At 34.6% G+C, this 26723-nt stretch overlaps 4 protein-coding genes across 9 annotated transcripts in view; 2 read left to right on the top strand and 2 right to left on the bottom strand.

The window, feature by feature from the left end:
• LOC129801466 (titin) overlaps window positions 1–19924 on the top strand; it is a 38065-nt gene extending 18141 nt beyond the window's left edge. Inside the window, exons 1-5 of one of the 3 annotated variants that reach the window (XM_055846554.1) lie at window positions 157–195; window positions 6807–6996; window positions 13543–13764; window positions 17329–17762; window positions 17835–19924. In XM_055846554.1, the coding sequence (XP_055702529.1) occupies window positions 6832–6996; window positions 13543–13764; window positions 17329–17762; window positions 17835–19617 (2604 nt within the window). In that variant the 5' untranslated portion in view covers window positions 157–195; window positions 6807–6831 and the 3' untranslated portion in view covers window positions 19618–19924. Of the gene's footprint in view, window positions 1–156; window positions 196–6462; window positions 6685–6806; window positions 6997–13542; window positions 13765–17328; window positions 17763–17834 lie in introns of those variants that run through there. The other 2 variants (XM_055846552.1, XM_055846553.1) reach the window with 2 other exon arrangements.
• LOC129801454 (serine/threonine-protein kinase SIK3) overlaps window positions 1–26723 on the bottom strand; it is a 91490-nt gene that overhangs the window by 25732 nt on the left and 39035 nt on the right. For 2 of the 4 annotated variants that reach the window (XR_008751698.1, XR_008751699.1), the window contains exon 10: window positions 26581–26686. The gene's annotated coding sequence lies outside the window, so the exon portion shown is untranslated. Of the gene's footprint in view, window positions 1–10535; window positions 10595–25762; window positions 26687–26723 lie in introns of those variants that run through there. The other 2 variants (XR_008751697.1, XM_055846531.1) reach the window with 2 other exon arrangements.
• LOC129801558 (Bardet-Biedl syndrome 5 protein homolog) lies at window positions 8413–10096 on the bottom strand. Its single transcript, XM_055846769.1, has 5 exons — window positions 9995–10096; window positions 9770–9918; window positions 9534–9708; window positions 9271–9450; window positions 8413–9207 (listed from the first exon to the last, which is right to left on the bottom strand). The coding sequence occupies exons 1-5, from the start codon at window positions 10036–10038 to the stop codon at window positions 8736–8738; spliced, it is 1020 nt and encodes a 339-aa protein (XP_055702744.1). The 5' UTR covers window positions 10039–10096; the 3' UTR covers window positions 8413–8735.
• On the top strand, window positions 26071–26561 carry LOC129801613 (uncharacterized). The gene has a single exon (XM_055846836.1). The coding sequence runs from the start codon at window positions 26071–26073 to the stop codon at window positions 26467–26469; it is 399 nt and encodes a 132-aa protein (XP_055702811.1). The 3' UTR covers window positions 26470–26561.

The following is a 26723-nucleotide window of genomic DNA, read 5'->3' as shown; positions in this document are numbered from 1 at the left end:
ATGTGCCTCTCGTTAATTCTTTGGGGAACAGTGGGTCATCCTAAAGCCAAATTTATTTAAAGAAAAAGAATGATTTTTTACTACTGGAAGTGTGAGTGGGAAGTTGTTGTTTTCTTATTGATGATTGATGAGGGTTAGGGAAACCACAGAGCTGAAGAAGAGTTAAAAGTTCAGCGTAGATAAAAGCAAAGTTAGGTAAAAAAAATAGATGTCATTCGAATAAATATTATGTGATGGCTAAATTATCATTTTTCACTCTTTTGTTGACATGTATTATGTCATCGATTAGAAGAAAAAAATAACTGAGGGGTCCATGGTTTACATTTCAATCAGCTAGCTTAATTGATGTCGCTTTCCAAATACCCAAGTCAATATGATTGCATCATATTCTCAAATTTTGCAAAATTATATTTCTCTTGGTCGATTATCTTCGATGGTTATTATAACTGACTATTTAAAACTCTACCAGTGTCTAGTGATAAGCCCAGATATTTTTTCCCACCATTGTTGTTATTATTATTAATGTTATTGAGATATTAGGTGAGATTTTTAACAATCTCACCTACTATTTGTATTACAATCGAAGATAATCACTTTTACAATACCGTATCCCGTAGTGGAATAATTTGTTGAGTCCATTTTGTAGATCATTAAGAGTGATTTTCGAATAAAAATTATTTATAGGTTCATAACCGGTTCATTAGCAGTTCATAACCGATTTGAATCGATTTATAAATCACTCAAAACATTGCCTAAAATACACCTCAGGAATAATATAATTGATTTTTGAATAAAAAGTAGTCATTGGTTAGGAACCGGTTCATTATCCGTTCAGAACAGATTGAAAGCGGTTCAGTTTTATCGGACATTCCAAGACCTTTCTAACGAGCTGCAACATGATACACGCAGTCCCGGCATTATGCACATTTTCGGGACCAAAAAAAAAACGCGCGAAATGGCATTATGCATCGAGAAAATTTCGATACCCGCAGGAGCTTGCTTTTGAATAAATCGGCCATATAAAAGTATACATTAAGGCGTATTTCAAAAATAATTTCATAAATAGACTCCCAATGGTAGGCAAACTTGCATAATTGTATGTGCATAATTCCGTCAGGTGCATAATCCCGAAATGAATAATGCCGGGATTGAGTGTGCCATTCGGATGAAAAATATGTTCTCTAGCCTGTCTAACCTTTGACCTTGAAAAACCGTTATTAGGAAGGATTCAATGGGATTTTCGTATAAGAATAAAATGTCCTCAAAAGTAGGATGAAAAATTTGAAAAGTCGATCAAAGTAGTTGGAAAGTCGGACATAAAGAATAGCGGCAAAATTTATTCATGAAATACGTAGAAAACTAATTGTTGAGGTTTTTCTAATATTTGGGCGCTGGATGGCTATGCTGTTCTGTCCTTACATCCAGGTAATGCTTGAGGAATCATAAATTGCTAAGAACTTTTTAGATATTCCACCAAGAAAAGTTTCAAGAGTTCTTCCTTCTGATCGGAAATTCTACCTTTATAAGAGGATGGATGACACTCTAATGGTGTCTACACATTAGAAGTAATTTTCGTCAAAAATTGCCTTTTTTAAAAAATTCTGACGTTCCTGCCTACAAGGATAGGGGAAATTTTCTTTAACAAGGCGTTATTTAAAGAAATTTCTCCTAGTGTGTAGAGGTCTTAACACCCAATTCTCCAGGTATCTTCCCTTTCCACACGTCTTAGGAAGTACATAGGCGCTCCTTCTTACTTTTTTCTAGTCGTTTTTACCAATCACACAATTAGACAAACTGATCTTCGGAATCTAGAATGTTTTAGTATCCTTTCTCATGGGTATCCTTTCATCAAAAGACTACACTTTTCCTCCGGCTAATTAAGGACTTCATCTTCTTCCTGACTGTAACCGTATACCAGTTACTTAAATCTAAATCTGAAATGCATCGCCTTTTCCTCAGAAACCTCAAGGTGCACAGAAGAAGTATCCACATTACGGGGAAGGCGCTCTTAGGGCTTAAATAGACTCAGGCTGATCCTCTAGAATATTTAGCCTGTAAAATTCAGCAGCAAAGATCTATCCCAAACTGTCATTCACTGTGGGCTGAGGATCATCAATTAGAACTTCTATGCATAAAATTCCTTTACCGAATCCTTCACTGCCAGATTTTGTATGCTAAATATTCTCGAGGATCAGCCTCGAGATTTGGGCCCTTAAGCGGTTAACTTAGAAAATTTTTCCAATACGTGACGACATTGTAATATAAATTGCACTGCAAACAAATTACGCGGTACTAAACCGATCCCTATAATCAAAAAATAAAAACAAATATTCTAAAATTGCACCTGTTATTACCACTTTTTTGGTTTCATAAGCATCAAATACTATTGCAACAGTGAATGGTCAATAAGAGGAATATTTTTTGTGCAAATTTATCCCTGTCAAATTAAAGACTCGTGCACTTTTGCCTTTGAGGAATGAAGTAATACGTTTTAAAAGGTAAATTACAAGCCATATCGCTAAGTTAAGGGGCGTGTGATCCCAAACGTCAAAATACATTATTCTCATTTTTTTTTATATATATATCACATGTATAAATGTAAATGAAGAGTGATTTGTAGGTTAAATTGCGCAATCACACTTCAGCTTCAGGTGCGGTAAGATCGAGAGTGGAAGCTTTTCGTGAGATATTTATATTAATTGATCAACGTTTCTTGCACCAATTTACACTTTCAAATTGCTCACCCGGTTCAATTGAAAGGGAATTATTCCGCTCTTACTAGAAGATTTACTCACGCTCGCTACATAATTTACACACATATATGAGAAAAACAGGAAGTAAATTTGTGTCGTGGATTACTAATATCAAGAAAATAAGTTAGTTATAAACATGGAGAACTTAAGAGTTTCTCAGCACACCTACGTGAGGAAAATTATAACTTCAGATAAAGTTATTTTGGCGAGATTTAAATAAGAATTTATGAGAAATTTAAAACAAAATTGATTAGGGCCCTTGGTTACATATGGGAAACTGGGGCAGCAGTAAACACGAGATAAATGTGAACTCTATTATAGCATGGATCAATCTTAAATTTTAACATGTCATAAGTGGGCCTTAAAATTCTCCAGTGCCCAGTGAGTGTTCCAATAATAACTCTGAGATGCGCGAGGCAGAGCCAGTAGTTGCTTATCACATCCATATGTTACAGACTCCACGAGCCTCTTAGCAAACACTCCACCCTTTACAGATTTCCTATATTTTCCATGATTTTCCATCGCATATTCCTGAACTATCCTGTTAGTAAGCTCCCGTCCAATACCAATTATCGGCTCTGGACCAACAAAAAATTGCATTGCTCCTAGTCTCGCTAGCCTGTCAGATATTTCGTTACCTAAAACATCTGAATGGTTAGGAACCCAGATGAAAAGGATCTTGTTTTCTTCCAAAACAAGATAGAATTATTTTAACATCAGGTAGTGTTTCCAAGATTGGATGTCATATTAAGAACCTTCATTATTCATTTTCAACCGTTTATCCTTATCGGGGTAGCGGGCTTAGGACACTCAGGTTTAGCAGATCATGCTTGTCGATCATCCACCACATCAAAAAGGTGTTCGGAGTCGATCCCAAGATCATTTAAAGCAAGTAACTGAATTTATTCCAGTCACCTTGACTTGGGTTTGCCTCGAGGCCGCTTCCTCTTTATAATATCTTGCATGGCTTTCTTACATTCCATGTGGCCATTTCGAAGTGCCGTTGTTCTTGGTAAGTTTGCCAAACATGATATCATTTCAGACTCTCTTTCGTCGCTCTGGTGTCTCTCGAGCCCGGGACTAGCGGATGAAGCAACAGCTTCGCCATTGCCTCACATAGGTCGTTTCCGGTGCGATCATTTGTTATCTGAGTCTCTGTTGTCTTTTTTTGCAAGCAGAATATTGTGAAACAGGGTGCAAGGCTGAGGTCACCGGCCTCCTTACCTAAGAGACACAAATTTTGGAGTGGTCCGCGATTTCGTTTTCACTAGGAAATCCTCGTAGACGAAAGAATGCCTATACGACTTTAGGACCAACTAAAGTCTTTCCCTATCTGCCACTTGGGACACGGAGATCTCAGTGGCACAATAGGCAAGACCGTTGGTCTTGGGCGGATGAGACTTCTGACTCGACTTTCACAGTTGTGAGTTCGAGTCCTGCCCGGTGCAAGCAACTAAATGTCAGGAAAGACATTTTCACTGTGATAAAATGTAACATAATGCACTGCCTCTGCCCAACAATTCCGGGAGCATGAAATAAGCATCTACAATGCGTGGAAGGCGCTTCTGGGCGAGTCTACAAACGGACTAGCAGATTCTTCTAAAACATATAGGGGACAGTGACATATAGGAGAAAGTACTCTCCCTTCGAACGCTCATGCCTTCGAATAATGTGAATTCTCTCTTATTTTTCTAGGAAAAATAAAAGAAAATTCACATTATTCGAAGGCATGAACGTTCGTAGGAAGAGTACTGGTCGCGAGACAAACTTGTATGTATGACAAGTGTAAGATTGAATGGTATTGGAATCTTCTCAGGCTGGATCCTGTGGGATCTGTACGATCCTGTGAGTGTGATAATATATCAGAATGAATGCTGTTTGTGTATTCCCAGGCTGGATCCTGTGGATCTCAACGAACCGGTGTGTGTGTGAATGAATATATGATTATTATATCTGGCGAAAAAAACCAATTTCCTTTGCCCGATAAAACAATCTTTATTCGCCTTTCGTTGCCTCAAATCCTTGGGAATGTTGCGTGATGATTGTTAGAATAAAAACTCTCCTGATTCTTTTAACAAATACGGAATTTATTCACTAAACTAACAGAAGGCGTGTCTTCGCGACGTTGACTTTGATGCAAGAGGCAGTGGTGTTGCCCGATAGCATTTAATTCTAATTTTTTCCACCAGAGGCGTGCCGCGCCGTAACAAGTACTTTCCCCTAAACATGATTACATTGTAACAAATATTCCGATACGATTAATAATACCTGGGACACACTCGATGGGTGCCCCAAACGGGATATTAAGTCGCGGGTCCATGACATGCAGTATAGCAGCCCCCGCTTGTCGATCCTCCGCCACTTCAGGAAATTGTTCGAGTTCGATTTCAAGGCGCTTTAAGGAAAAATTCTGGATTGGATTCAGCCATCCTGAGGGCTAATTTTTGAAATTTGCACACCCTGCAGATTCAAATCTTTCTGTAACGACTTCTTTATAACACAAACTAGCCGTTGCACGTACTCAAGAATCTGCGGGGTGTGCGAGTCCACTTCTCTCGGCTACTAAAGAGCTCGCGGGTGCGAGTGAGAATTTCAAAAATTAGCCCTCTGCTCTAGGTCTACCTTGAGATTAACGCCTCCTCACAATGGCTTGCATAGCTTTTCTGGGGAACACTCTTAAATATAATTTTAAAAAAGCATTGATTCTTTAACAAAATTAAAAGTTATTAACAAACAAATAGATTGAGTTGATTAATCTTGATACAGTGAATGATATCACGTATAAATTAAGAGGACGCGGAAGTCTCTCAGTCGTTTGAGGAATGCTTTAGTGCGTTCGAGAGACAACGGGCAGAGATGGGAATACTCCGAATGTGACGACCTATCTCCTATGTTACTTATGTGGTTATCCAAACAACCCTTCACTTTTGTGTTTATGCATTGTTCTTTGCTTTATAGAAGCAAGAGATTCGATGATGGCAAGTTTGCTTGCCATTGACTTGGTCTGTTTTTATAAAATAGTTTATTATTATTATTATCTTTATTGTCAACGGGACGTCATCCAGTGGATGGTTTCCCGTGAATATAAAATAGTTTAAACATAAATTATCTCCACCATCACATTGCACATTGCAATAACATTGCAGAAGATGTGCAATTCAGATTCGTTCCTCTATTCTATATATTGTTCGATCAAACTGATAAACGGTGTGGACAATGTGAATTGCGAAAAAGAAGATGTTTGGCGAAAAATTGCATGAAACGACGATTGTCGTCACATTGTACGAACCGTCTGCGTGTTACACTTTCACTTTTAACGCTTGAGCAGAATTGATACGGGAATTAATAATTTTTTTGTCTGCTCTCTCGCTCTCACACCATCAAATCGAGGCAATCAACTTTGGTTTGAGCCATTTTCTTACAACTTTGTACTTTATATTTCACTATATAGACTTTTTGCTCTCTTCATATTCAACTCTTGTTGCTTGTTGCAATTGAATGCTTTTTTCAAGTCTTGTTTCTCTATTGAATCAACTTTTGTTTAAATTTATTGCACACTTCTCTTTGCTGTTATATATCCCCTTTTCTACACCAAAGAGCCTTTATAGCCACTTTGGTCAAATACTTATATACACTTGTTCCCGAAGTCAGAAAGACAAAAAAAAAACGATCACATACCATTGCTTGTAGCAAAATCCTTTGGAGAATCATCATGCTAAACAGAAAATTTTCATCACAAGATGAGAGTTTGGAAAAGCAATATAATTTTTGTGTGTCATGGTCTCAACGGTCTCAATCAGAGAGTCTCACAAAATGTCTTTTTGGCGTTTAACGCATTTTATATACACAATATAATTATCACTATTCAGGCCGATTCACTATATAAGAATGAACGATTGTCTCAGGAAATTTTTCTCACAATTATGTCTTTGTAAATTAGCAAATTTCCGTATGAGCTTCCTTCTATACAAAAATAAAAGAATATATTGACGTGAAGAAGGTGAAATTAAGGTTCTAATTATTTACATAAAATGCATAATTTTCTCTTTGCAGATACATTCGGAGTGTGCAGAGAGCAATGGAGAGATTGTGGCGATGGCTGCTGATGCTTACAATTTTAGCGGCTTTTTTAGCCATTCACACAGATGCCGTAAAAGCGACTTCCCTCATCTTCGGCAAAACATCCACAACGAGTACAGAAATTCCCCTAGACGATGATCCTAGCGCGAATGGTGATGAAGGAGTAAGTAATTACATTACACTTACTAAACTATAATAGAACAGTATTTTAATTTGAATTTTACACAAAATCCCATTATGTTTTCGTTAAAGAAATGAACCTTTTGAGTTCATTAGGGGAGGGTGGGGCAGTTTAACGACAGGGCAGTTTCAATTTTTGCATATTCTTCTTATCTCTTTGAAAGGAATGAAATAAAACCTTCATGTTACTGAAGCGATAACTGAAACCCATGTTCATAAAAATAATTAATTTCGCGACGCTTCTCGTTTGAGTTCTGTAATTGATTTTATAAAACTGCATCAAAATAAAACTTTTTGTAATGTTTTATTTTCACCAATTTCTGAACCGTTGCACTTATCTATCGAAGTAACATAATTGTATTAATTTACCCAGGGGCATGACATTTCCTATGTTTCTTATATGTTTCTAGCGAGCCGAAAAAAATTTTGAGTTTATTAGCTGTTTTCTGTCATTGTAGAATGAATTAGCAAATAATACTAATACAAAATAAAAGCCAATTTAATAACGAAGAGACAACAGAAAACCCTAAATTGGCGACCTATGTAGTTTTGAAGATATCTCGTGGAATGTGTACGAAAACAGGGAAAAAATTACACTAAAACCGGTCGCATTTTTCAGAGCTAATGTCACCCCCCTGAATTTACCAATGGTTTTATGACTATTATAAGGCATTTAGCGTTGAATGAATTCTAACATGGTTCTGACAATTTTGATTTGAGTCCCGAAAGTGCGTAAGGGGCAGTTTCATGCAAGCACACGGAGAATTTTCTGGTGTCCAATAATTTACTTTTTTAATCAAAATTAACTTAAAGCGATCACTGAAATCGTTCTGTATCTGTTTTTGTCGAAAAAATTTCGAAATTTTTGGGAAGTATATTTCATAAAAACTAATTAACAAAAATATTAAAAAAATCTTTCAGTGATTTTTAAGTGCTTAAAAACGCTAAAGTTAATTGTTATAATATTTTTCAGAATATTTTCAGCAAGATATTATAATTTTTTTGTAGTATTATAACAATTCGAGATTTTAAAATACTATTATAAAACTGTTATACTAAAAACGACATGTTCTAAGGCGATATATTGATCCATTTATGTTCAGAATTAGCTTAGAACTACGAAAGACATTTGAGGCGCTCGGAGCAAAAGAACTCTAAGTCGTAAGCATTTCCCTATTAAAATAGCGTTTTTTTGGTCTGAGCTCCTCATTTCTTTCGTACAAAAAATTATAGAAAATTGCTCAATTAATAAGAAATAGGATTGGAAATTTGTGGCGATATCTTATTTTCTCTGTATGATCAATTAGAGTTAAAATTCTGTTATAAAGTTCGTGCTCGCATATATTTTTATGTTTTAAAGTCCTAGAAGACTTTAATATAGTAATTTGAATCAATTCTGGTATGGCAAGTTTCATATAAACACATTTTATCTTTCTCAAAAATTACCTCATATTTATCTTGAAATTGCTCCGCAACGGGGGACTTTCACGCATTCTGCCATTCAAATGAAATCATCTTCTCCACAATAGACTAATGAAATTAAAGGAATATTGTTATTTTTTTTTATTAACCTTAAATCCAACTGTAACTCAGAGAATACATAAAGTTTTAATTCTGTTTCTCATATTTTTACAAAATGGTCTCAAGATCCGTTTTGCAATTTAAGGGTGAAAGTGCCCCACCTTCCCCTAATTCAGAAATAATTTCGTTTATGGACTATAGCTATTGATATGGTATGATTTCCCAAAGGTCCTTAATCTTAAAGCCTTCCTTTAGTTTTTCCATGGCAAATCCTAGTTCCTTGCAGTAAGAAGGCCTGCGAACTTCACCAGAGTCTTCTGCTGAGAGATACGCAGAGAAATTATGATTAATTTCGTTGCTTTTCTTCTCATCAATTTCTTCAATATCATCTATTGACAAATGATCATTGTTTTGTGGTTCTAAATCAGGCTTTGGTTTGTAGTCTACACCAAAAATTGGAGTCTCAGAATACACAGTGTGTAGTGATGTAAGCTCCTTGTAGATTTCATGTAGCTTTTCCGGAGGATCAATTCGAAAGCCCAACACATAACCTCCGGACATTTTTAGTGTGTTTATCACAAGAGCTAAGCCATACTTTGAATCACGAATTTGAATATTAGCAATCTGGATGTAGGGCAATGACATATTAAAAGTTTCGTTGATGTTAGCAAACCTAAAAAAAAATAACTATTCAAATATTTGTAAATTTGTTGTTAATTAAAAGACATTGGATTACCAAACTAGACGAATATTTGTAATGATAAAAGTCCCTAAATTTCCTTGATCACTGGATAAATTCCACACACCATTTAGGGTATTAAAAACTTTTTCCATTTGAAGAACATTGAGAGATCCTTCGTGAAGAATTGAAGATCTTAATTTCATCTCACGATAAAGTGTTGATGATTGATATAATCTGTGAAGAGATATTTCTTTTTCATTATGAAAAAAAAAATGAAATGTTATGAAATTACTAAAAGTGAAATGCGTTAATCATACCGATAAATATCAAAAACTGAAGAAAATTTTGACTGAGAATTTGTTAAATTGGTAAAAATAAATTCAAATCTAGAATTTCGACTGATACTCAGGATATAGAGGGCTTGCGTTGTTCCTCTTCCTCTGCTTGCCACGGTTTTCGTTGTCATGGTTAAAACACAAGACCAACCAACAGCTGAAATATAAATAAATGTAATAAATATAATATATAGAACTTTAAGACAGAATCTCCTTACATAAATTAAATTTTGTAGTGGTCACAGAGTACCAAATGATCCTCAAATTTGTTATCATCAATCTTCCCACATCTCCAATATTGCCCTTGGTATCTTCAACATTACTAATTATGTCAAGGGTAGTTTCACCACCACGAAGACGATCCTGTCTGCATTAATAAAATGAATATCTTTATAACATTAATCTAATTTAAATTGAAAGCAATTCATTAAATTTATACTTACAGATTTGGGGTATCAAATTTTATTTCCTTATCCTCAAAACTCATTTTATTTTAACAACACACAAAAAATTGTAAATTCTTTTAGCACAACAAAACAATACACGACATGCGCGTAATGATTTTATTCGACAAACTTATTGGATTGGACGTAAAGTAACAGAAACAATAACGTGACAAAATCCGAATTCGAAAACCAATACTTTAAGAAAGACTTTCTTTTTTATAATTGTGTAAGGACATAAGAAAAAAGAAAAATTGAGATATATAGCAAAGAAAATTAATTATCTTAAAGCTTTTGTAAGAAAATTATAAGTTATTATAATCTATTTTATAATAATATCTCTTTCACTGAACAGAGAAATGTTATTTAAAGAAAACTAGCAATTGAATTTTCAAACAAATGATATACATTTAATTGAAAATTTATTGTTATTTTGCAATGAATAACTAAATGGGACGATCAAATATTATTGAATTAAGATTCCACAAAATGAAATAAAAAAAATATATTTAAATATAATATGGCAATGCTCCATACTTACATATACAGTGGAACCTCGATTCAACTAATTATTTCCAGACCTGTTGACTCTGTTGAAATCTGAAAAAAAAACAATTAAAATGCGAAATTATTTTATGTTTGTACAAGATCATTGATAAATTCAACACGATAGTCGAATATTTTAGAGTAAGTGTGCCAAATTCCGACCAGTTTGCAATCCCGGCCACCTTTTTTGTTCCTCGAATTTCCATAATTTTTTAGTTTTTACATACTCTAGAGACATTGGAGAAAAAGACATTGGAAGAATTCCCGAAGGGCAAGGAACTATGAGAATGAACGTGGCCGAAATAGGACACCAAAGCTATGTCTACATTTTTATTCATTTTAAAATGTAATAAGAACGATTTTAAAGTAAATAAAGACGATAAACTGTCTATAAGGTTCTAAGCAACACTCCTAAAGTAGAAGGAATGAAAAAAATCAATTTCTATTAAAGATATTACATTTCAAACTTGAGACTTTGGCGCTTGCATGCAACTATGCCGAAATTTGGCATAGTTACCCTATTTAATTAATCCATGAATTCTACTGCCTCTGGCCAAAAAAAGCCGTATGTTTGGGAAAAAGTTGGAAAATAAGGAATGATTTTACGGAATGTTTTTATTATTAGTATATATCTTAAGTCACCCTCCATGTGATAATGTTGAGGTTCACCTACGATGTTAAGATAAGGAAATAGTGCAGAGGTGTGCAAAAACCGTTGAAACCGAATTAAAGTCAAAATAAGTTTGTTATAGTAGCGTTTTGATCATTGACGTACATGTTTCATTTGACGTTTATTCGGTTTCAACGGTTCTTGCACGCCTCTGAAATAGTGTCTCAAATATTTTTTTTCACTTTTGTTATAAGAGCTTTGGTAGATTACTTAATTACTGAAAATTCTAAGACAATTAACGTTATCAAATAGACTTTCTTTTAAAGTTTTAATGTGTAAGGGAAAATACTATCCCTTCGAACGTCCATGCTTTCGAATAATGTGAATTTTCCTAAAGTTTTCCTAAGAGATTTAAACATTTCTATTAAATATTAGCTAGCTTATTATCAATTTATTGATAATTATGTGACGATTATGTGGAAATCTCTTAGGAAAAGTAAAAGAAATTCACATTATTCGAAGGCATGAACGTTCGAAGGGAGAGTACTTTCCCCTACTTAAATAAATGTTTTTTTGTGTTAAAAACGTTACATTGGTACATAAAAAGATTGGTTTTAATTTCGCAAAAATCATAAAAATATTGTTAGTTCAATAATAAGAGAAAAGTCGACTCTATTGGAGCCAATTTATGTCCAAGTTGACACTATCGGAGGTAGACTCTATCGAGGTCTCACTGTATATTTTAGTATTTCAATAATAATTGAAAGAAAGTTCTTCTGAATAAAAGAATAAATTAAATGCAAAATTGTTTTCTTAAATAATATTGTCTGTTTTTTTCTTATGTAATTGTATTACTTTGTCCTAACTTTGTGAAATAATTGTGAGAACTTTGCAAATATTTTGTTCAATACAAATTGTATTTATGAGCAAAGAATCGTCAATCAGAACTAGTGCCACTCAAATTACCCAATTTTTCTTTGTTAGGAGTCTGTTTTTTTTTTTTCATTTATAGACATTAATAAATTATTAAATTTTGGGAAAATATTTTTGGTTAGTAAAAATAGGAAATTAGTTAGGTAAAAAAATAAATTTCGTTGGTAAAAAATTCTTATTGATCAATAATGCTTCTAAAAAGCGATCTTAAGGCTGTTTAAAGCATACAAAAATGTCAAGATAGTTCACAGCTTCTCGATTTTCCTTTTGCCAAGAATATTTCACTGTTTTTGAGGATTTACAATTTTCAAATTAATTTTTACTGATTATTTCTACCGTAAAACTGCCCCGCCGGGAAATAGTCAAGAAGAGAATACCGCTCTATTTACTGCCGCTTTAAATTTGATCCGTATTAAAAAAAAAATTACGTGAGAGTATTGCAAAATTTTTTATTTAATTAGAAAAAATAGAGAGAAAGAAATTTGGCTAAATAGTATAATTGAAAATTGCGAATTGAAGTACATTCTCACAGGAAAATAGCATGAAAATTACCCATGTAGCGAATAGACGACTAATATAGTCAGGGTTGTTCCTACAAAAAAAAAAAGAAGACATAGTGATAATCAAGAAAATCCAATTTGTTATGCAGATTTTTTATTCCGTGATGTGAAACTTTCGGTAATTACTTAGAACAAAGAAATTTCTATACAAAAATATACAACTTCTTTCATACTCAATCAAATCTTCTTCTGAAAATGTACAAAACTCAAGGCTGAAGCTCTATGATTTACCATTTTTAAAGAGTTAAAAGTTATTTTATTTTTAATAATTAGTATTTGAATAGGTTTATGAAAACTTAGGAAACGTAAATTGAAATAATTGAACTGGACGATAAATTCACGCTTAATAGACGATTAATCACTTCAACATTTTCACTGTCGATATGGTTTGGTAACAGTAAAGTTATGCAAACAATATTTTCACGCGCATTTATTTAATAATAACTTCAAGTGGAAGAGACACTCGATAATTCTCCGCTTCTTGCTATTTCCTGTCCCGTGAATACTCTTTGATCAGAGACTTGGTAAGAGAAAAAAAAAACACTTGCGAGCCATTTTGTCACCGACGCACATTTCGCCAGGTGAATACATAAGTCGCATAAGTCTGACTGCCTAACCGTAAAATCAAAGAAGAATATAAAGAGCCCTTCTTGGGAATATTACCATGTACAATAACAAGTCACAGCGCTAAAACAACAAATTACACTGTCCAGAGTCCAGACTACATGCAGATCCCAAGAATTTTTGCAAAAGAGAAGAGATGTTATTGCATCTCAAATAAATTCCTTAAGAACTGAAACTTACTCTGGAACTTGGTATCTTACATATTTTACAACTTACAGCCTATAATTCATCTTATACACATATCGTTATCGTTAATTTTTTTTTTAATTTTTCAGTCATCTGGTGCAGAAAAGTCAGAACACAATTCAACTAAGCCCACTCTAACAGGAATTCCGCAAATCGACTACATTTGGGATCCTAATCTCCCCCGAGAATTAAATGGGTATAATCTCTCCAATTACCCATTTCTGAATTCCGTTCCCGATCTAGAGGACATTGAATTTAAGTGTGATGGCCTTCATGATGGTTTCTATGCGTCCGTGAAATACGATTGTCAGGTAAATTGTTAATGCTCCGTTTAAAATGCGATAGGGGAAAGTAATCCCCCTTCGAACGTTCATGCCTTCAAATAATGTGAATTCTCTTTTATTTTTCCTAAGAGACTTACACATAATTATCTAACATTTAATAAAAATGTGTAAATCTCTTAGGAAAAATGAAAGAAAATTCACATTATTCGAAGGCATGAACGCTCGAAGGGAGAGTACTTTTCCCTAATTTATTTAATTTCTAATTTAAGAATTAATTCAAAAGACTGTGTTATGTAAAACTACATTCCATTATGGCAATAATGCTTTAAAAACCACAAGGAATCTGACGAGTTAATTGAGAAAACATAATTAAATATTATGTAGATTTAAAAACTTTTTCTCATGCAGTTATTAACCCATCAAAAAGTAAAGACAATTTAAGATTTAGGTGAAATATTTAATATAAAAATTAGAGATTTAAAATAGTCCAGCATAAAGATGAAAAATCAACATATTTTTTTAGCACTTTACTATTTTCAAGTGCTTTTGCATTACCATCTTTTCTTTGTGATGGTTCCTGTCTCAACAGCCAAACAGAAATCACCAAACAGTCGTGACAGGAACCAACGCAAAGTAAAGTAAAGCACTTGAAAACTGTAAAGTGCTAAAAAAACATGTACATTTTTCAGTAGTTTAATGGAGTATCACCATAATGATGCAATTCTAATGGAAAATGATCATTTCTATTTATTAATTTCACTGTTCTCAAGTGCTTCTAATCTGGTGGTTATTTTAGAGACACGATGAAAACTGGGGAAAACAGTCGAGACAGGAACCATCACAAAGAAAAGTCGGTAATGCAAAATACATGAGAATAGTAAAATGCTGAGAAAAAAACATGTTCAAAAAAAAACATGCTCGAACTCCACGAGAGAGCAGTTTTCACAACCGTATTTTTTTTAATTTCTCTCCATCCTGGCTGCCAAACGGTACGAGATATTATGTTCCGGTCTTTGGTGACCCACCCCCACACAAGTAAACATTCTCTATCGAACTAACTTACCCAAATTACCCCCACCCCTTTTATCCCTCCAAAAACATGTTTTTTTACTTTGCAAAAAGTCGGCCTTGACGATTTCGTTTATTTTTGGAAATGTTTTGGAGGTAGTCCAGCTAAACATTTCGTCCTTTGACACCTATCACCGGAAAAATCGCCATATTGAATTATTCAAAGTCAAAGGTCAACCACCCTGGAGGGTTTAATTTTTTTGAAAGATCTTTTAATTCTGAACCCGACTGCATCGGTCACAATCGGTGATGGATCGGCAAAGTAACTGTAATAGCTCAATTTTGAAAATACTGTTTTTCGCACTTTTTCAGTTTTTTGATCCATATAAAATTCAAACGGTAAGAGATATTAACTTCCGGTCTTCGATGACCCCTCTTTAAATGACATTATCTCGAAACTAATCACTTTATTTCCCCCCTCCCCTTTCATGCGTTCCCCATCCCTCATTGGTCAAAAATGAGGTTTTTCTAATTTTGCAAAAAATTAGCCCTGGCGATTTCGTTTATTTTTTGGATATGGAGGTAGTCCCGATAAAAATTTCTTCCTTTGACATCTGTCACAGGAAAAATCTCCATCTTAAAATATTTAAGGTCAAATACCTAATTTTCACCCGATTTGGTCAATTAATTAATTAAACTGTTAATGATTTTTGAAACCCTCTTCTTAAACAATTTTCAACTTTAAGATGATTTTGTGGTGATTTATAGACAAATTTAATTCGAAAATAATTTTATATGCACCAGAAAAATTTGCGAAAAGGAATATAAGGCAGAGCTCCTTCTCGAGAGTTCGAGCAGCTCGCAAAGCTTCGGACGCTTTGCCACCCCTTTTTAATTGTAATAGCTCCATTTATCCTTTAGGGAATGGAGAGTTATCAATAGTAAATTTTCTCAAAATACATTCTTTCTTATCTTTTGGGACTTTGAGTAACCTAGAGAAAAATATATAGAGGTTCTGAGAAAATCTATTTTTTGAATTGGTTAGAACCGATAAAAATCCAAATTTTTGTGATAATTAAAAGGTATATTAGAGACAACGACATGTATGTTCAAATCTAGAATGTTTTTTACTTGAACCTTAAATAATTCCTGAGCTAAGATATTTTTGATCAAAAAATGTAATATTACTGGGACATGCTTAGGTACCGAAAGAGCTAAAGGAATTAATAAAAGTCAACAAAAGTACCAGTTTGAAAGGGCGTAAAGCCTTCTGTTGGATTTTTTAATAGAAATCTTTTATTGTAAAAAAATCGTGATTTGTAAATATGTCAGCAGTTCCACCCAGGAACTGGATCAGAAGCTGTTTTGGATTTTTTTGAAATTGTCAGTTCTTAATGTAAATGTAAGTGTAGGAAGAAAAATCAAATAAATTATAAAAAAAATTATATTTATTAATTAAAAAATTATAAACTTAATCGTTCTGAAAGGAAGGTTACCGTAGATGCATGTGACTTTGCACCTCACCTTTTCGTAAGCTTTAGTTTAATTTTAGCATGTAAGGATAGTCCTTATACCATCTTTAAGCGTCATTATAGTTTTTAGACCAGTTCTTAAGTTCTAGAATTAAAGAAAAACAAGAGCAGGGGTTCAAAGTCATCCACATTTACGTACAAGAAAGAATTGTAAATAATATCTGAATATCTGTTTGGAAATTGCTAAAAATGTTTATTATATTTCTATTTTTTATGGTAAAAAACTAAAGATAGAATAAGTAATTAGGGTAAAGTGGTACAAGTTGGACAATGGTACAATTTGGACAGGGCTTTTTGTCTTGATAAATTTAGTACTTCATTTTTATTTGTATATTTTTAATGCTTTAGTTTTATGATTTGGTTCCTTGTGCTTAAATATAAATTTTGTACTGTATTTATCAAGAAACAAACCATGTCCAACTTGTACCGGCGAATTGTCCAACTTGTAACACTAATTCCAAATTATATCACTTTACCCTATAACACTTTTTGCTTTAAAATAGTCAGTTTCGAAATTCATTAGGTTAGCTTGTAATCAAAGCTGAAGTCCACGTTTCCTTAACTCTTTTAACAAAAAAAAGTCACATTTTTACCGTTTTAAATTAACATTTACTTCGTTTATTCACATTTAACTTCAGACGAAATGTCAGTAGAACTATAAGTTTAAGTGCAGAAAAGTAATTTTAAATCAATAAAAACATTATAATCGTGGTAAATGTGAAATTTCTGATACTACCCGTGAGGAATCATTGGATTTTAGAGGGTTAACATTGTAAAGCAGAATTGGGAAATGACTTCCAAGAGTTTCACTTGAAGGAATTCAATACAAAATCTCCTGCACGCGATTAAAATTGTACTGAATTGCACACCGAAAACTTTTGAATGGAAGAAAGAGAAGTGTGTGGCAAGATGAAATAATTGCAAATCTTATCGTTTATTGAATATCTAATTATGTAGTTGAAGTAAATCCAGCTGATTCAATTGCGAATGATCTAATGAGTGAAAGATTAATATGCTTCTATTAAAACGTTTTTCCCTTCATGTGTTTCAGTTATACCATCATTGCCTCTTTGGGATTCGTTACGATTTCCTATGTGCCAACTTCACTGCTTTCGACCAGAAAACCTTTATCTGCCACTTTGTTTCGGAGGTGGATTGCAAAAACTCTCCTAAATACTGGCATAGGAATGATGCTCTGTATGAAGCAGCTACAACGACTACGCAGAAACCACCTTCAACAACGACTACTACTACTACAACCACAGTGGCTCCTCTTTCACCAACACCTGCTGCACCAGTAAGGCCTCATGTTCGCCCTGGTAGACCCTATAGACGTCCTTATCGTAGGCGGCGTCCACAGGTCGACTACTACTACGAAGACGATGACTATGATGATGATTATTATGAGGAGAGAATTAATCGGCGTCGCAAGCAGAGACCTCGGCCTAGGAGACCAGATTACGATGACTATGAGGAGGGTGATCGGTTAGTGATGACATAGAAAGTTCTTGTGCTTGTGTTCTTTTTACTGGAATTTCCTATCCCTTTTCCTTTTAGGTATGATACCCGTCCAGCTTATGCTCCCGAAAGAAGTCGAGGAAAGGTCGAAGACGACGATTATGAATATGACCGTCGATTCGAGCGTCCTCGCTATCGACCACGGTATGATGAAAATCGCCGTCCCGCCTACGATGATCGTCGTGGGTACACTGACCGTCGCAATCCCGACGAGGGCCGCTATAGACCCCTTCAAGACCGTCGCTATCCAGACGACGAACGCCGGCCAGCTCCAGAACGCCGAAAACCACTCCTTGACCGTCGTCCTGCTCTTAGTGAACCCGCTACGCAACAACGACGCGAAGAGGACAATGAAAAAGTGATCAAGAGACCAATTCAAGAAGAGGCCGTTAAAACTGCTGAAGAATCAGGCAAAATACGTCCCAGCGGTAGTGGAGGAAGTAATCCTTTACTTTTTGCCCCACGTACACCACCTAAAATTCGACGTCCTGTGCCTATAAATGAACGGGAGAAGTATGAATACAGCACTACAACTAGCACAAAAGCACCAGAAATTCAACCGCCATCTGCTGCAGACGAATACTATGATGATGAGTATGAAGAGGAGCCTTTAGTGGAAACTATACCACCAGCTAAAGTTCAAAAGGAACAAACAACAGAAAAACGATTACAACCAGCACAACCACAAATTAATGAAAGAGTAGAAAACCGACGACCAGCACCTGCAAAAGAGGAACAATCAATAGCTCAGCAACCGAGACGTCCACAAGAATACGAATACTATGGAGATGAATATGATGAACGACCCAAAACCACCTTTAAAAAGCCGGGTGTTACTTTACGAACTTCCACGACGCCTCCTCCAACGCCACCGGTTAGTCAAACCGTGAAAATCCCTGAAGTTGAGGAGGAAGAAGAAGAGGATGTGAGGCCCAAACTAACATCAGACAGATTCAGTAGTCGTATTCCCTCAGGTAGTTTTTCGTTTGGTACAGCGCGGTATAGACCCAAGGAAGAAGCCCCTGAACAAATTGAGACACCCTTCAGATCCACACAGAGACCTCTGCAACATACTGAACAGTTAGAGACGGAAGAACCGCAGTACCGTCAAGCAAACAAAGAGAAATATACGCAGGAAGACTTTGAAGAAACGTACGATGAAAGAGTCAGGAATCCTCCTCCTTCACAAAATCATAACCAAGAAGATACCGTGGTCAGAGAAGTAACTCGACCAGTGGTACGAGTAGTAAAGAGACCCTTTTTGCCGAGTCGTGGTGGAAATCCAGTGTTGCCACGGGGACTCCAACCAGTTGGTGTAAACTCCAGAGAAACTGCTACAGAAAGCAGTATTCCTGTTGACCTAGGGTCTACAGTGTCTGGAGTGCGAATGCTTGAGCATAGTCCACCTGTGTTGAGGTATCCTCACGAACACAATCAGTCACCACCTATCTCACACACTCCTCAGAAATTTACATACAGTGGTGGTCCACGAACTACACAGGCACCCCAGATCGATGTACCTAAGAGCACTCTTGAGGAGATCTACAATAGCGACTATGACGTCACTTTAAATGACGCACTGAATCCAACACTCAAACCGATTGCACCTAGTCGTGCTCCCAATTTGGGATATTCTATATCAACTCCAGCAAAATTATTAGAGAGAAGCCGGTACAGCATACCCTACACTGCCTCCGGTGATGTGCACTATTCCTCGTCGCAGCTGAGACCAGCCGTTCAGTTGCCATCCGCCATTCGGCGCCAGGCGCCGCTCTACTCTGACCATCGGCCCCATGTGCCTCTCTATGAACTTGACTATTAAAACTTTTAAAGCCCTCTACACACTTTTGGGAGAAATTTACGTCAGAATTTAGCATTTTCATGTAAAATCGGTATCGAATCACTGACAAATCGGAAGCGATTTACTTAAAAATGCCAAATTTTGATGTGTATTTTTCACAAAAAAAGAGGCCATAAAAGAGACACATGGATATTAGATCCAACTTAGCATAAGGCTTGTACATAATTAAAGAAACACAAGTTATACTCAATAACACTCCAACGGTGATAACTATGTAACGATAAAAAATGATTAAAAAATTATGGATATATGTCAAATTTCTAACAAATACCTGTTTCAATAGTTTTAGAATTAGTAGTTCTTCTTCTAATATAACAATAACCTTGTGCTAATGCCCTAGATATACCTACGGCTTAAACCGAGAGACGGCTTAACAACAGACGGCAATTTCTGACTAATCCATCTCTCGGGTAAGGGTATGTGTGCCAAATTTCGGCATAGTTGCATGCAAGCGTTGAAGTCTCAAGTTTGAAATGTAATATTTTAAATACATATTGATTTCTTTTATTCTTTCTTCTTAAAGAGTGTTGCTTGGAACCTTGTAAAGAGTTTACTGTCTTGATTTACTCTAAAATCATTCCTAATACATTTTAAAATGAATAAAGATATAGACATAGCTTTGGTGTCCTATTTCGGCCACCTTCATTCTCATAGTTCCTTGCCCTTTGGGAATTCTTCCAATATCTTTTTCACGTCATCTCGTTTGTCGAAGCTACATTTTTTGTTATTCTTTTGCATTGTATAATCTCTAGAGTACGTAAAATCTAAAAGTTCATGGAAATAAGAGGAACAAAAGAGGTGGCCGAAATTGCAAGCTGGCCGGAATTTGCCACATTTACTCTAAGTCGTAACTGTGTCTAGGGCATAAGACAGACATTTCTGCTATAACCATTTCTGAATATACGTTTAATTATGCATAAACCTTTCATAATCACACCTATTGTATTTCTCTGATTTTATGAAACTCTTCGAATCGGTCTAATATATTCATAGATTATATGTTTTGGACATCCCTGATGCCGAAAATGATCTAGCCGCCATTTTCAACATCAGCGGTTTAACTTTCCTGAAAATCCTTTTTTTTAGTTTATTCCGAAATCTGCTCATTTTATTTTCATGTTGCAGAAGTTACTTTAGTAGACCAATATCAAAAACTTAAATATCAATTTGTAACAGCTCGAGATTTTACACTTTCAAATTAAATTTTTGAGAATTTTCTAAATTTTGGACGCCAAATTTTTCGCAAATTGCGAAATTATTACACATATTATTCTATTTCTATTTTCAAAATAAGAACTTTAAACATATTGGATGCTCTCTGCTCTATATCTTCTAGATTCTATATTAAAATATTGTAGTATATTTATGAAACATTTCATTTCCTCGTAATATATTTGAAATCCGTCATATAAAAAAGGATAACTTATAAGGACGCTTTAATTGTCGTGGAATTTGATTAGAGAGTGCTAATCGGTCAAAATGTAATTAAGACGGGAGTCATAGAGACCAGACAATTTTTGAAAATGGATAATTCGCTTGAAACGTTAGAGAGGCAGGTAAGGAGAATAGATTGAATATGATTAACATCAAAATGTAATATAGAAACAATAAAATGTTTTAAATCTCTAGTCTGGTAACTTTCTTCACACACCTTGTAACACGTAGCATGAGCATATACCCCGCATTCTGATCCTTGATCTATCCCACAAGGATTGGAATATTCTAAATTTACAAAAATGGAAAATCTTGAAAATTCAATTTTAAAATGGCCATATCTCCGCTTCTAATTATCGGATTTGGAGAAATTTTTGTGTTTTGGAAAGCTCTTGTTGAGTACTTCAAGCCCTGTAACACCCCGATTTAACGATTTCGAAAATTAGACGATGCTTTTTCTTTAAATTTTAGTATGTTACAGCTGAGGTCGAGACCTTCCAACGGCAGGCCGCACTTCTCTCTCGATGTTCCCTGACCCAAGTTATAATCAAAAATGTCTTGACCGGACTGCATTTATAGTGTTTTTGAAGCGATTTCGATGAAATTTTAGTATATATTGTATATGAGATTGAGATCTTTCTAATGATGGGTCCCATCCGTCCCTACTTAAACCCACTGTACCCCGACCCTTACCATATCCATATGAACCGGACTCTATCTCTAATGTTTATTAACCGATTTCAATTAACTTTTTTCTTTTGCTGGTCTTCCCCACTCAGACTATTTAAAATAGAAAATGATCAGTGATAAGCCCAGATAAGCTTATGGTAGCTGAGATTCTTTACAGGTGACCTCGGAATGCGTGCAACTCGGGGTGCTTGCAACTCGGAATGCGTGAAAATTCGATTGTGAGTTGAATTTTGGTGGTAAAGAATCCCGAGTTCCACGCATATCGAGGTCACCTGTAAAGAATCTTAACTACTATAAGCTTATTTGGGCTTATCACTGGTTTTGGCTTAGATCTTTCTAATATGCTGGCGATCAGCATTTTTTCTGCAAATAGGGTCAAAGGAGCACCTAGTTATTGGCACTTTAAGAACTGGTGATGACCTATTGGTACCCTATTTTGTGTCATTTGGAACAGAAAATTTGAACACCTATCCTTATAGGAAAATGCAGAGTAATTTTATACTATAAAACTTTTTATTCAAGCGGAAGATTAAAAACAAAATATGAAAAATACATAATTTAGGATGCATTTTTTAATGAGGGCTCTAAAAGTTATCGATAATTTTATCTTAAATCTTTGCCAAGTTTGGAAAAGTTATAGAAAACCTCAAATATAAACTTATTAATACATTTACTTAATTACATGTAATTAGAACCGTATAATTAGAAACGGATAAAAATTTTTGAATTTTGGAAAACATTAAAAAAAGTATAATTTAAATAAAAAATCAGAATGTGATCGCGGAAAACAGATTATAAGATTTGAGAATTTTAATTAAGACTTTTATTAACGAGTTTTATCACTCTTATCAAAGGAATTGACAAAAAGATATTTTTTGTTGTACATAGTTTTATCGTACAAGGATCATTATTTGCACGATCTAAATTCCGTTAAAATTTTCTTCGCCGGTCATATTTTCAATCTCTTTGTGCCTTTCCATGTTTTTGATACACACCGCAAGCACATTGATCCTCGTACGGAGGATGAGTTCACTTTCTTATTTGAAAAAGTACTGTGGAAATACCGAATACTGACCCCCCCCCCCCCCCCCCCCCCCCCCCCCTTAGTCAAATCTTGGCTACGCCCTTGATTGTACATAAGAAAAGTTGTATAATATTGAAAGCATTTTAGTTGGAGGTCGTAAAATTATTATCAAATTAACCCATTTCTTACCATGGTATTATACATCATACGCAATTGGAGTGATCTTAGATAATTTATTCCTGGGCAATTTTTATCCGAATTGCTGTCGGGAATGGATTTTTAGTAACGTTAGTTCTGCAATTTCTTGGGAAAAATAGTCCGACAGAGATGGGAATGCCTTTTGTTATTGTTTTCTTGCTTCGCGGAAGGTCATGCAAAATTTTTGCTCAAAATCGCGGACGGAAAATTCGACATCCCGTCGAATTTGTTAAAATTGGCCTCTTTCCTCTTTCCTGACTTGAATTCTAGTTCCCAATTGGTGTTCTTGGATAGTCACTCTATCTAAAGCAATAGAGTTTGTAATGAATTAATGCACAGAATTTAAATTCAGTGACAGTTAAGACGTTTGTTTGACAGGGGCTCCCCGCGCCCCCATAATAGATAAAAAAAAATTCTTTTCAAAAATTTCATCTACTAATCTGTAGGAAACTAATTCCAAAATATTAACATTCTATCTCAAGTATTTCTGGTACATTGACTGAATGGGTTAATAGTATTGTACAGCACAATGCATATTAGCATAATTATTGTTTGCAAAAGTTTACATATTGTTATCAAGACAGACATTTTACAACTATATATCGCTCTTTGGAAATTACAAGGGGTCAACTGAAACTGGGCCATTTTCCAGGAGACAGCATAAAAGATTCAACTTTGTGTAAATTAAATAATTATCTCAATTCAGTAACTGACCAATGTATGTGTATGAGTATTAATATAAAAATCAAAACATACAAATTTTTACCTTCCAAAATATGTTTTTTTTTTTAATAAGTTAGCTCCTTGTCATTCTAAATTATGCGAAAATTTTCCTGAAATTAGAATGACAAGGGATCAATTTGCTTGTATTAGTCCTTTGTTTCATAAAAATTTGAACGATAAATCATCAATTTTGTGCCCCTCTACTTCAAACAGAATTGCGCAAACAATCAAAAAGAATAAAATTTTGAAAAACTTTTCTAATAAGAAAATTTAATGATTTATATCACCTGAAAATTTATTCAAATTCTTTTTCTAAAAGTGTAAAAATTTAAGAATTACAAAAAAAAAAATGAGTTGGCCCCTTGTAATTTCCAAGGAGCGATTGCCATAGGTAGGGGAGACTGGGGCAAAAAGTCACAAATCGAAAATTTTTACCACAAATAGCTTTCATAAAGCTTCTTCGATGTTGTATGTTTTTTCGAATTCGAACAAGGAATTTAGAAAATAAAAAAATATCAAAATTTTTAGCCCTATTTTTAAAACATTTTCCTTGAAAAATATATCAATTATTACCTACTTATTATTCAAAATTTATGCAGTGATGATTATTTCCTAAATTACTTGGATTCTTTGAATACGAAGCCGCTATCTATTTTAGAATTTTACAAAGATTCTTCTCTCAAGAAATATTTTTATTAAAAACGACCACTTGAGATAAAAAGTAACAAAAGGTATGTAGCAAAAAGTAAGAGAAACCGAAACAATTATCATGTCGAAACAATTTATGTGTGTCGGCTCTTCTTGTTTGCAATTGGTCAAACGATTTGCAGTCTTTTGTGTGTTTTTTTCTAAAATAGCTTGAAAATCGTTTTTATCGTTCAGTTCAGGAGCATGACATTTCCTATGTTTCCCATATGTTTCTAGTGTGCCGAAAAAACTTTTGAGTTTATTAGCTGTTTTCTGTCAGTGTAGAATAAATTAGCAAAAAATATAAATGCAAAATAAAAGGCAATTTAATATTAAATAGGCAACCGCAAACTCCAAATTGGCTACCTACGTAGTTTTGGAGATATCTCGTGAAATGTGTACGAAAACATGGAAAAATTTACACTAAAATCGGTCGCATTTTTCAGAGCTAATGTCACCCTCCTGGTTCAGTTAGAAAAAATTGTGTTTTACAAAGGTGTAGAAGAATAAATTTTCTATGAAAATATGTTATCTAGGTATTTTTTTTAATTTACGGAATCCCGTAACAAAGCGAATCAAAATATGATAATACCCAATGCCTGAAACGATTTGCCCCAGCATTTTTGAGAATGGTCACAAAATTACCTTTTAGAAAACGGCTCGATAAACGTATTTCCTTACAAAATAGAGGAAAATTACTTTCACAAAGTTGTATAGCGGTAAATTTCCTATAAAACTGCGCTAATTAGAAATTTTGGAGGTGCTCGGGTAGCTTGTAAAAAAAATAAAACATCCGTTTTGTGACTTTTTGCCCCAATCTCCACTATAGTTTGGTATTTTTTCAACTTCAAAAATTAGCAAGAATTAGGGGGAAGTGGGGCACTTTTGAAAGTAGGGTACCTTTGAAATTGAGATTATTCACCTATTTTTTAAATAAAATTAAGCCTTATCGTGATATAATTTAGCTGCACAAACAGATTGAGAAGCTAAATTACATTATGATATGCCTCAGTTCCACTTAAACTTAAACATAGGAGAAAAATCACACTTTCAAAGGTGCCCCACTTCCCCTATGGTTGTATTTTTTTTCTTTTAAGGTGTCTACACATTGAGAACAATTTTCGTCAAAAATTGCTTTTTTGAAGGAAATTGGCTGCAGTGCTGTAGGCAGAAACGTCAAAATTCTGTCAAAAATTCAATTTTTGACAAAAATTGCTCCCAATGTGTAGAGGCCTTTACGTGATAAATTTTTTGGAAGCAGTATCAGAGGGTGTACAAAATTTCGAATATAAAACAATTTCGTAGACGTGTATAGTATTTTTTAACAGTGTAGAAACTGTAATTTTGAAATTTTGACATAAACATTAGTAAGTTATTCAAAGTGGTAAACAATGTCCGGAAATGTGGAAGACCCTGTTGAGACAATGTTAAAGAATACCGGTTGCATTGATCTGCACTACAAAGTTCAGGTAAGATTTGATTTAGAGTTCTATTGCCTTTTTAGTTCCCTAAGCTTATAGTATCCAAAAAATATCTCTATAGGAGTGCATTGCAAGTACTGGAGATTGGCGAAAGTGTCAAGACTGTGTCCGGGAATTTAAGGAATGCATGAATAAATACGTTGAACAACAAAAAAATAAATACAAGAACCATTAAAAATGTTATGGAAGTTCTTTAATGTCAATCACCAAACCGTGCCAAAGGCCCTCAAGATGGTCCTGGTCGTGCGACAAGACATACGTTTATCTAAGGGAAAAACATCCAGTCAGTGTGCCCATGCAGCAGTCATGTGTTATGAGAGGAGTCTCTCTTGCGGTAGGAAGAATTTTTTGGATGCATGGAGAGTTTTAGGACAACCTAAGATTGTCCTGCGAATAGAAAATGCCCAACAAATGGAAAAACTCTATAGTCTTGCAACATCTCAGGGAATTATTGCTGTTCTTGTACACGATGCCGGACGTACAGAAATTCCATCAGGAACAATGACCGTCTTGGGATTAGGACCAGATTGTAATGATAAATTGAAGGAAATTGTGGGTAAATTAAAGGTTTTATAGTCATTATCAATATTGGGAAATATGATTTCATAATCATAATTAGTCAAATAAAATGTAATATATTAAATTGCAATAAATATTCTTTAAGAATTGATTATTTCTTATTTTTACCTGAGATTTTTCTTGTCGACAAATTCCGGCTCGGTAATCCTCCTCTTACACGAAAAAATACTGAGAGAATAGGCAAAATCCTTGTTTTCGTCGCCCAATTTATAACCTGAAAATAAATTACAAGGACAAAATGGTAATTTGAT

The sequence above is a fragment of the Phlebotomus papatasi genome, chromosome 2, assembly GCF_024763615.1.
Source record: "Phlebotomus papatasi isolate M1 chromosome 2, Ppap_2.1, whole genome shotgun sequence".
Classification (NCBI taxonomy): domain Eukaryota; kingdom Metazoa; phylum Arthropoda; class Insecta; order Diptera; family Psychodidae; genus Phlebotomus; species Phlebotomus papatasi.
The sequence above is the reverse complement of the archived record's forward strand: the minus strand, read 5'-3'. Positions and strand labels throughout refer to the sequence as shown.

Coding starts and splice junctions, on each gene's coding strand:
- LOC129801613 (XM_055846836.1), top strand. CDS start 26,071: ATGTTATGGAAGTTCTTTAATGTCAATCACCAAACCGTGCCAAAGGCC.
- LOC129801558 (XM_055846769.1), bottom strand. CDS start 10,038: ATGAGTTTTGAGGATAAGGAAATAAAATTTGATACCCCAAATCT. Junction 9,709..9,769: donor CACTACAAAATTTAATTTAT/GTAAGGAGATTC, acceptor TTTATATTTCAG/CTGTTGGTTGGTCTTGTGTT. Junction 9,451..9,533: donor TCAGTTTTTGATATTTATCG/GTATGATTAACG, acceptor ATCTCTTCACAG/ATTATATCAATCATCAACAC.